Here is an 11,262-nt window from a genome sequence, read left to right as displayed (position 1 = left end):
AAAAAAAAAAAAAAAAGAAGTAGAAAGAACAAATACCTTGAGACGGGAGCTCTGTCAAAGTCCTTTTGTGAACAAACTGCTCTTTTTCTTTTCTTTTCTTTTTTTTTTTATTATACTTTTAAGTTCTAGGGTACATGTGCATAACGTGCAGGTTTGTTACATATGTATACTTATGCCATGTTGGTGTGCTGCACCCATCAACTCGTCAGCACCCATCAATTCATCATTTATATCATATATAACTCCCCAATGCAATCCCTCCCTCCTCCCCCCTCCCCATGATAGGCCCCAGTGTGTGATGTTCCCCTTCCCGAGTCCAAGTGATCTCATTGTTCAGTTCCCACCTATGAGTGGAAACTGCTCTTTTTCTTATTTTTTATTTTTTTATTTTTTTTTTGAGATGGAGTCTCGCTCTGTCGCCCAGGCTGGAGTGCAGTGGCGCGATCTCAGCTCACTGCAAGTTCTCCCTCCCAGGTTTACGCCATTCTCCTGCCTCAGCCTCCCGAGTAGCTGAGACTACAGGCGCCTGCCACCTCGCCTGGCTAGTTTTTGTATTTTTTAGTAGAGACGGGGTTTCACCGTGTTAGCCAGGATGGTCTCCATTTTCTGACCTCATGATCCACCCGCCTCGGCCTCCCAAAGTGCTGGGATTACAGGCTTGAGCCACCGTGCCCGGCCAACTGCTCTTTTTCATGGTTGTGGGGCCTGAGTTCCAATCCTGAATCTGTCACAGAAGATGTAGCTTATTGCAAAGCTACTTAACCCTCCTGGGCTGCAGTTTCCCCAGGTATAAAATGATGCAGTGGTATGAGATTATTAGATGAGCTTTATGGTCTAGTTCATGGTCTATGAGAAAATCAGGTGGGGTCTCAAATGCATTATGCATTTGAAACAGCTATAGAAAAGGGGATATATGAACATCAGTAAGCCAGGCAATGAAAGACACTGGTAGGCTCTATTGTTCATTCATTAATGTCCTTCATGTCGGTCCCTCTCCCTAGCTGGCTTTAGGGAGCAGTAGTCTATGCAGGTATAGCCACAATCATTCTCCGGGGAGGACCTGGATTTGTGCATTTCATGGCTATCATTTTTTCCTTTTTCCATAGTTTCTGTTGGAAAGGCTTTTGTTCCAAAGGATACCCTGGCACAGAGATTTGAGAATTATTTTTCTCGGAAGAGTACTTAAACCTTACTGCTAAGTCTAAGGGTGTTCACTCCTGAGGATCTGGAAGTCAGCAAGACTGCTGATTCACCATTAGTGGAGTAAAAGATAAAAGGCTCGGGGCCTTGAGGCTCAGGAACCTCCGTTGTTGCATTGATTACACACCTAAGGACTGGCGGTCCTCAAGACCCCTGGTTGTTATTATCAGGAAATAAGACTTGGCCGGGCGCGGTGGCTCAAGCCTGTAATCCCAGCACTTTGGGAGGCCGAAACGGGTGGATCACGAGGTCAGGAGATCGAGACCATCCTGGCTAACATGGTGAAACCCCGTCTCTACTAAAATACAAAAAACTAGCCGGGCGAGGTGGCGGGCGCCTGTAGTCCCAGCTACTTGGGAGGCTGAGGCAGGAGAATGGCGTGAACCCGGGAGGCGGAGCTTGCAGTGAGCCGAGATTGCGCCACTGCCCTCCAGCCTGGGCGACAGAGCGAGACTCCGCCTCAAAAAAAAAAAAAAAAAAAAAAAAAAAGACTTTTGTGCCCAGAGATCATAATGTCAACAATAAGAGCTCTGTTGTCAGGTGCTGTACTAGGTTGTTTATATTACATTATCTCAGACAAAGATCCTATGAAGTTAGGTACTTCAGCCCTCATTTTATAGATGAGGATACTGAGGCTCAGATTTTTTTTTTCTATTTCTGCTGCGTAAATTAAGAGACTCAGATATTTTTAAAAACCATGTGATACTGTGTCACAGAGCCATAACTGAACCCCAATTCTCCCTGGATCCCTACAGAAGAATAACAGTTGTCAAAAATAAATCTTTAAAAAGCCCTACCATTCTGGACGATGCACACCCAGCCAATAGTGTGTGTGTGTGTGTGTGTGTGTGTGTGAAATTTCTGCTTCATCCCAACAAGATTGATGGTGCTTTAATCAGATGGCACAAGAGCAGAGGCCAGAGGCTTCAGTGAAGCAGCATGAATCTGAGTCAAGTTTCCTGCCTAGGGGTAGGCCACATTGCTAAAGAGAGCCAGTGACATCCAGGGAGTTTCAGGAAATTCACCAGACAATGAAAGTGGAAAGGACAGTGTTTAGAAGTGCTTCACTCTTCCAAAATGCAAGCACAGTGGGGAAAAGTTGTTAAACCTGAATGGAGGGTGAGATAGGAAAAGCAAGGCTTTTACAAGCTCATTGGTTGTGGATGAAATAAGCTTACATTTTGCTGTGGGTTTTCCTTCCCTTATTAAGAACAGAACCCGAGTTCCTTGGGAACCTTAGGGATCAACCTCTACCATGTTTAAGTCTTTGGTGATTTCATCAGTGACCTTGAATAGACAGTGGACTCTCCCTTGTTTAATGCTTATAGTTTCTAAAACCAGCTTTTTTTGGGATCTGCTGGGGATCGATGGAAGGAGTTGGTTTAGCAGCACTTTCTAAACCACCCAGATTTGGAGGTGACTGTCATACTTGGGATCATGCCCTTTGGAGGATCTTTTTCTTTGGATTCTCCAGATGGAAGATGTTCTTTAAGGAATGGTGTATCTTTGGAATATGAAGTTGAATGACCAACCCAGAAGTTGAAGGTGGAGTCGTTTAGTCAGGTGGACAGGTAGTAAAGCTGGAGTCAGGTGGTATGAGTCAGAGTAGCAAAGTGACAGGCTCTCTGTCATTACTGGATGCAAGCCCTGGAATAGTACATCTAAGACATGTTCTACAACATGTCAAGGCATTCCCTTCCCACCAGGAGACCAACGACTCACTTGGCCACAGCCTACAGCAGTCATCCTCAGCCAGTGCTGAGATGCATAAGATGGTGCTGGGTGATGACTGTCTCTACTACATTATTCCCCAAACCAGCAATCGATGGTTCATTTTAAATAGAGGTGGAATATCATAGAAATCAGGACCATGGGCTCTGCCTTTCCTGGCTGTCTGGCCCATGGCAGGAGGGTACCTACTTTCTTCATGCCTGTGTTTCCTCTATGGTAAGACAGAGATGACAACAGAACCTAAATGAATTCATACACACAAAGCACAGTGCCTGGTATCTAGAAAGAGCTCAACCAATGTCAGCTATGATTATTGTCCCCATTGTGTATTTACACAGAGAAGTTCGAGAATCTTTAGATAAATTTATGTTAAAATGTCATTTATAGGTATTAACTCCATTTTTTTTTTTTTTAGCAGCAGTGGAAGTTCATAGAAGTTAAGTTTAAAAATGGAGTCAAGATTTTATGAACTCCTCGTTCAGTTCCCTTTTCACTATATCAAACATCTCAGTTACAATTAGGATATATTCAGCATGATCCCTTGTGGATAATCAAGTATGACTTCCCATTTTTTAGTAATTAAGAAATGATTAGATGTTTCCTGTGTTCAGAGTGTCTTACCTTTGGGAGCCTGTATTTTTCTCTGAGATGAACTCTGAGGCATGCCCTCTCAGCCTTTTTCTGTGTAAATGCAGCATCTCTTTCCATTCTAAAAGTTAAAGAATAAAGGATCAGAAGGATACAGAGAGCTAAAGACATTCCTGCCCGTGCTCAGAGGAGCCAGATATTGGGTTACACCTTCTGAGATGCCACTGCTGGCAGACACTTGGGAAATATGGGATTTTTTTCCTAGGTCCCCAAATGTCTGCCTGTCTGTCACTTTACTGTCATAACTTTCAGTATATACCCCCAAGTCCCAAAGATAATTTGGTCCTAGGAATCTCTTTATGATGTGAACCAAGAGAGGGGCAGGGTGATTATTCCTAACATGCAGTTTTCCATGGACTGTTCAGCCAAGGACCATGAGCCTCAGAATCACCTGGTGCACTTATGACGAATGCAGCTTCCTGAGCCTGATCCTAGCCCTGCTGCATCAGAATCTCGGGGTGCAGGGGAGGGGAAGCTACTTTTTCAGCAAGCTTCCCGAGTGATTCTTATGCAAACTAAAATAGGGTCACAGTGTCCAGAACCAGGCAGTTCTTTGAAGACCATTGGCGTTGGAGGATGTAATATCAACCTGTCTCCCTTCGTTGTTACTCTCTCCAGACCCCAATTTAGGCATGGTATTTTCTTCCTGGTTTGGAAGGAGGTGGCCCCAAACAAGGTAGGGTATGTTTCCAGAATGCCAGACTGGGATCCTGCTGTATGAATGATCTAATTGGACTCATGGTTATGCTGGTTTGAAATGGACATTCTTGCTAATGATGATCCAGACAAAAGCAGACACCTTTGGGGATGTCTGCAAGCTCACAAGCACCACCACCCTTCCCTGCTGCCCACAGAAGTGCTTTATTGGTAGCTGAATTTATATACATGGCCCTGCCCTCTGGCTATATGGGGTTAGACCAAGCTCAGTAAATGAAATCTCTTCTTTGAAAATATGGGATTGGTGCTAAGAATGACACTGCAATGTGGCTGGCAAAATAACAGATGAACTTGGTAGCCATTGGCTGTCATTTTCCACCAACCTTGTAGTCTGGCTGCTGAGGAAGAATAAAGCAGCCACGCCCAGATAGAAGCAATGGCAAGAGATGGGGAAAGAGTGCTCGTGGCCTCTCAACAGCCTCCTGCTTCCTGGTTTAGGCCCATGTGAGGCCTAATGGGAATTCTACCCGTGGATCTGGCGAACTATCTTTGCAGAAAGCAGTATCTGCTTAAAACAAATCCCCTGTTTTTATTTTCAGGTGAAAACTGGTTTCTATGTGTTGCCTCTGAGTTTGGAAATAATCTTCACCATTACGCAAACAGCTAAGTGTTAAGGAAGGCTCTGTAGCAAACCATCAGGTTAAACTACTGATCACAGGCCCTGGGCTCAGGTGCTCTCTGAACTCATTGCCATCCACAGAAGGTCAGGTCTGGAACGGGCATGAGGAAGCATCGAGTTCAACCTTCTAGTTTTGGAGAGGGACATCGAATAAAGTGACCTGTCCAGGAGATTAGCGACCCGTGGCGTGGACAAGCAGCAGACCTTTTCTCCCCACGTTTTACTGTAAAAACTTCCAAACATACAGAAAAGTTGAAAGAATTTTAATATCTAATCCATCTAGATTCTACAATTTGCATCTCACAGTACGTTTTTATCACATCTATTCCTCTCTTTATCCACGTTTTACTTTTTTGATACATTTCAAAGTTGCAGAAATCAGTAACATTTCCCCCAAACTCTTCAATATGCATGTCATTAACTAGCATGAAATGTTTGTTTATAGCTTCTCTTTTCTTCTTGTAAAGCAAAAGTTGTATGCAATGCAATGCACAAACCTCTTAAGCACACCAAAGAGTCCCCAAAATGCCCACACCTGTGTAACCCAAAACCCTCTCAAGATAGAAAACATTACTCTCACCTGGGAAAATTTCCCCAACCCCATTCCTGATCAAGGCCTACCCCCTAGCCCTAGAGGCAACCACCACACCTTTTCTACCATAGATTGGTTTTGTCTGTTCTAGAACTTCATAAAATGGAACCGTACAGTTCATGTTTGTGTAAGGGCTCTTTCGCTCAGCGTAAAATACTTTTGAGATTTAACCTTGTTGTTTTATGTATTAGTAGCTGGTTCCTTTTTATTGCTGAGTGGTAAGTATTCTATTGTTTGCACAGATACAATCACCATTTGTCTAGTCATTTTTCTGTTAATGAACACCGGAATCATTTCCCATTTGGGGCTACAGTGAGTAAAGCTGCTATGAATATTGTTGTTCTAGCTTTTATTGTGGACATCTATTTTAATTTCTACTAGGTAAATAACTAGGCATGGAATTTACTGAGTTCTAGGGTGACTTACTGGGATACATTTAGTTTTGTAAGAAACAGCAAGACCTTTCTCCAAAGTGGTCATACTAGTTTGTGTCTCAACAATTGAAACGAGTTCTAGTGGTTTCACATTTTGGCAACATCTAATATTTTTTGTCTTTTTGATTTTAGTCATACTGGTATTTATGGAGTGCTACTTTCCTGTGATTTACATTTTTTCCATTTCCAAGACAACTAATGATATTAGGCAGCTTTTCATGTACTTTCACGTAAGATTTTCATGTACTAATTGGTCATGTATCTATCTTTCTGAAGTATTTGTTCCAACTTTTCCCTTTTTTTTTTTTTTTTTTTTGCTTTTATTATTGAGTTGTAGGAGTTCTTCATATTTCTTAGATCCCAGTCCTTTGTCAGATATATTTTCCAAATATATCTTCTCAGTCTGGCTTGCCCATTTATTTTCTTAATGGCATCTTTTAATGTATAAAAGTTTTCAACTTAGAGTTGAATTTATCATTTAATAATTTTATGGTCATTGATATGGTCATTGCCAATCTGGGTCATGATAAAGAAACCTTCATCTACTTTCAAGTTGCAAAGATATTCTCCTACTGTTTTTTCTGAAAAGCTTTATAATTTTGGCTTTTATGTTTATGTGTATGACGCATAACAAATTAATTTTTGTGTAGTGTTAAGTAGGGTTCAAAGTTCAATGTTTTTCGGTTGTTTAGCACCATTTGTTGAAAAGACTTTCTGTTCCTGGTCTGATTATTTTGGCACCTTTGTTGAAAATCAGATAACTATAAACCGCATTGATCCATTTGTTGATACTAATGCCAGACAGAGTCAGATTCCAGTCCTCTAGAGCCAGTCTACAAATCACACAGAAAAACTGGTTGCTCTGTTTATAGTCACATGCAGCTAGCTAGTCTCCTCGTAAAGTGTAAATGCGTGCAGAAGAAAACCCATCTGTTCCATTTCAGTACATTCCTCACAATGCTATGCTCATACTAGAGGTCCAAACAATTCCTGAATAAAACAAAGGTCAGAGTCAAGTTACAAATGGTATTGTAGAAACTGTTGAAGCATAAGTAAGGCAAAGAAACATTTTAATGTAATTGAGAAAATGTAGGGATAAACAGACTATTGTTTTATTTCCTTTCCAGATAGTCTATTTATGTTTAGACCTCTTTCAGTACTGATGTTACCAGTGGTGTGCACACACACACACACACGCACATTGAACACAGAAGGAAAAGAAAAATGAATGTGCATTATTAGAGTGCATTGCTAAATAGTTTTTTATTTATAATTCATATAGTCAATCTCCCCACTTCCTAAAATGAAGAGGATGGGTTTAGGAGGTTTTTATTTGCTAACATTCATTTTAATTATTATATATGCTATACTGTTTGTAGCTATCTCTGTGTTTATCTTGTGATGAATTATTTTTAATGCCTACTACATATTGCATTCTAGGAGGTGAAACTCTTGAAAATTCAAACAATAGACTGAAAGTCATCCCTCTGTATCAGAGGGAAGCCGAATGCCCCATTGTCCTGACGCTATTTCTTAAACTGAGTGACTACATAAATATATAATATTCTCACACACACGTACGCAAAAAGCTGAGTAGCTGACAACTCAATCTACTGATTGACTGTATGATTTAGGCATTTTGAGCTTTGATCTGTCCAGATATAAAATTAAGGAAAACTAGGACATGAGTTAATCAAATAGATGCCTTATCTGCAGTCGGATCTGCTGCTTGAACATATTAAATGATATTTTGTATGCTTACAACTGTAGTCTACATTTTTGTTTTCATCAGCCTACTTGATCTGAGAATGTTTGATGCTGATGTTTGTCTTCTATTCTCCATTACACAGTACTTATTTTGCGTTTACAGCTTTTTGTTGTTTTGCATGCCATAGGTAAAATCAGCCAATATTCAAGGAATGCTGCTTGTTTTGCCCAAGTCTTAGTACCAACATCATTTTTGCTAGTTGCATTGACTTTTTTTTTTTAAAACCAACTTTAATTTACTGCAGAACCAAGCATAATGTATTCTAGGTAGTTTATAAGCCATGATTTCTTTCAGAAGAATACAATAGACAAGGTTTCCACTAAATGTAGTCTTTGTACTTTCTTTGTTTCCTCCAGGTCATTAACCTTTTCACCTATAATCATCTTAGCGATAGGACTTAGGCAACTATTATGTAATTGATCATTAGCAAAAGAGCCCGGGTGGCAAAAAAGAAATACTTTTCTTTTGAAACATATGATAAACATTTAACCTCTAGATTGATGTTTCATTTCTTAACTGGTTGTTAAAAGAACCTTAATTCTACCTTAAACATTTAAAAATTACACAGAGATTACATTTATTTCAGAATCAGTCTTCAAGTGGCAAAAAGTTGTTGGTGATATTCGCATTCTATAATACCCAACTAAAATGTTGCTTATATTTTATATTTGTTATATTTTATATAGCCAAGAGAATGTCTTTATCTTTTGGAGGAAGGTGGCTGAAGTATTTAGGGGTGAAATATATGACATCTGTAATTTACTTTAAAAACTATTATCTACCACCTATCTATTTAATCTGTAAGCAAATACAGCAAAATGTAAGCTGTTGATTTTATGTTATAGGTATATATGGGTATTCATCCTACTATTCTACTTTTCTATATGTTTAGAATTTCCATATTAAACAGTCCACAAATCTATTCATAGTCTTTGGTAAGCCAAGTCTTATGACATAATTGTCATGTTATGCTTTCTGGGCTTTTTTTTTTTTTCTCACATGCAAGATCAAGGAAGCTACACTATGTTCTTTTAGGCCCTTTTCTAGATATAAGGTCTGAATTATTACAATTTGAAGACTTTCTACTTGCTAGGAGGGTGAAGTTTAGAAAGAATGTAAAGATAGTTAAACCCACCATTTTTCGTCTAAATAATTAAATTGAGGTCAATCAAAACATGCCTAGACCAGAAAGTGTTAAGCTGCTTTAAGAACAACATATAGATTAATTTATTATTGTTCATTTCCATTCATACATGTAGAATATAGAACATAGAACATAGTAGCTGCTGATGTTAGGGAACTGTTTACTTTAGAAGAACAACCTTTCCTTGGCTTAGAGGTAAACGGCAAAAGGAAAGGCATCTTAAAAAGCAAAGAGAAATAAACTGGAGAGCTGAAGAAGGTATGGCCAGAATGAATTTCCTTTGCTTTTTAAGGGAAATGAAGTAGCATGTACTCACTTCTCCTCAATCATTTGCTTTTGATACTCCTCATACTCCTCTCTAGTCATCCCTTGAGCTGCTGCAGGATCAGATGCACCTCCTTCTTCTTTATTTTCTTCAGACCCACCACCAAATCCTAAATTCTTTACCTGGTTACTTATCATACTTTTCATAAGGAAAGCCATTTTCTCTGCTCCAGAAAAATAAAACCAAAATTAGACAAAAGCTGAAAAAACAAAATCCAAACAAACCCAAGAGAAAACCTCCAAATATTCTCAATGACAGCAATACATGTAAGAGCAAAGGACTTTGCACAGCCTCATCTATTCAAGGGCATACTGATAGAGAAAAGTGGTTTGTCGGCCGTAAGCTGGATTAAAGTGGTGAACTCCTTAGTATATAGAGGCAGATGGTTCAGATTACTAAAGCATACAATCAGAGGCAACTGCCTACCTTCTGAATTAATACACTCTGCTAATTTCACAGGAAAAAGAAACCCTCACATCATTTACCCCTCTCCCTACCCGTTTCTAAATTTTTAATTATAAGCACAGCAGGGCTTCATCAAGAGTCCTGTTTCAATTAAATTAATCAGAACTGACTGATTATATAGCTGTTGTGGAATTTCCAAATTCCAGCCCTTGAGCACAGCATCCTGTTGAAAAACTGAGTCCAATGAGACTCAAAACCCAGAATGCTTCATTAAGCAAAAATAATCCTGTTGATCCATCATTTTATCTCATTGGACTTTAAGTACTATGCAAGGATTTGCCTTTTAGTTTGCTTGAATTCGATTTGCTTCAACAGTTACTGTGTCCCACACATAAATACACAACTGACAAATGCAAAGACCTAGACAGCAGGTCCTTGGTTTACATCTGGAAGATTATCTTAGCCTTCTCCTGCATGGAAATGTCACTTGTCTACATGGAAATGATGTGCTTGACACTTCAAGGCTCTGATTCAGAAGGTAAGACCATTATGTGAGTCAAATCATCAATATGTAAGGGGTCACCTTTTTTCTCTTGCGTAAAGAGTGCACCTCCTGGATGCTCTATTTAAGCTCACAGGTGTACTTGGATGAAACTGACAATGTTTTGTATCCCACCAGATTCTCGATGGCTGTGGTTTTCTTCAGGTCAAGGGAAGAATTGAGTATGGCTAAGACTTGAATCTACACTAGTGTCTTTCTAATTAAAGCACGCCGAAGGGGGTGGGGTGGGAAGGAAGAGATGTAATCCATTGTCATTTTATCTGAAGGCATGAGTCCTCTCAGAAAACAGGTGATTATCTTTCTGATCATATGGAATTATATAATCTGGACTCTTGGCCTAAAATGCTTGCTTTACATATTTTATCGTCTGCTTTCCCTTTTAGTAATCTATTTTAAAATGCTGCTAAAATGGTCTCAATATGAAAGGCTAAAAAAGATAATTTAGAGTGAAACATAAGCTGTGCTCAGGGCTTCGAGGAGAATGTACATCAATACTGAGCTCCACTTTCAGTTTTAGATGGGTTGCTTGGAACTTAACATGTTCACACCATTATCTCTAAATTACCGTTTATAATAAACTACATTGCATGTCCATTGAGGAATGTTACTAATTAATGTTGTCTCGTAGAACTTTTCAAACCATAAAATAAAGCCACAGCTTTATGTTTCTGTCTGTTCTGTCTACATTTTATTATAAGTAATTATTTAGATTTATTATAAAATCTATTCTAAAAATTCCATTTTATGAGGAATTAGGAAATATTATTAGTGGTGAGGTGTCAATTCTAAACTCCAGCACCCATGTGTAAAGGAGTTTCTCCCCGTCCAGTCCTTTTCTGAATATTTGTTTGTGTGGAGGGGTAGGAGGAGGGGTTTCACACATTATGGGGACTCTTAGGCGGTAGCTTCTGCAGGGTGGCCATGGAAGGCCTCCTGATAGTGCTTTATGAAATCAAATATCTTATTATTTCCTCAACAGGTAATTCCATTGAGAATGAGGTCACGACTTAAAAAACTTTTTACTCCTCAATTTATTACAATGGCCTTTGCCCTTGGACATCCAGGAACTACTAGCTGGTGTGTGTAGGATCCTTTCTTTTTTTTTTTTTTTTTTTTT

At 39.4% G+C, this 11,262-nt stretch overlaps 1 protein-coding gene across 1 annotated transcript in view; it reads right to left on the bottom strand.

Moving 5' to 3' along the window:
- CPLX4 (complexin 4) overlaps window positions 1–9,523 on the bottom strand; it is a 25,260-nt gene extending 15,737 nt beyond the window's left edge. Inside the window, exons 1-2 of the mRNA XM_017890502.1 lie at window positions 9,170–9,523; window positions 3,553–3,640 (exon numbers count right to left, since the gene is read on the bottom strand). Of these exons, the coding sequence (XP_017745991.1) occupies window positions 3,553–3,640; window positions 9,170–9,336 (255 nt within the window). The 5' untranslated portion in view covers window positions 9,337–9,523. The remainder of the gene's footprint in view (window positions 1–3,552; window positions 3,641–9,169) is intronic.
- Between the last annotated feature and the right edge of the window lie 1,739 nt (window positions 9,524–11,262).

The sequence above is a fragment of the Rhinopithecus bieti genome, unplaced genomic scaffold (genome assembly GCF_001698545.2).
Source record: "Rhinopithecus bieti isolate Rb0 unplaced genomic scaffold, ASM169854v2 scaffold_17861, whole genome shotgun sequence".
NCBI classification, from domain to species: domain Eukaryota; kingdom Metazoa; phylum Chordata; class Mammalia; order Primates; family Cercopithecidae; genus Rhinopithecus; species Rhinopithecus bieti.
Note: the sequence above shows the minus strand (reverse complement) of the source record. Positions and strands in the feature narration are given on the sequence as shown.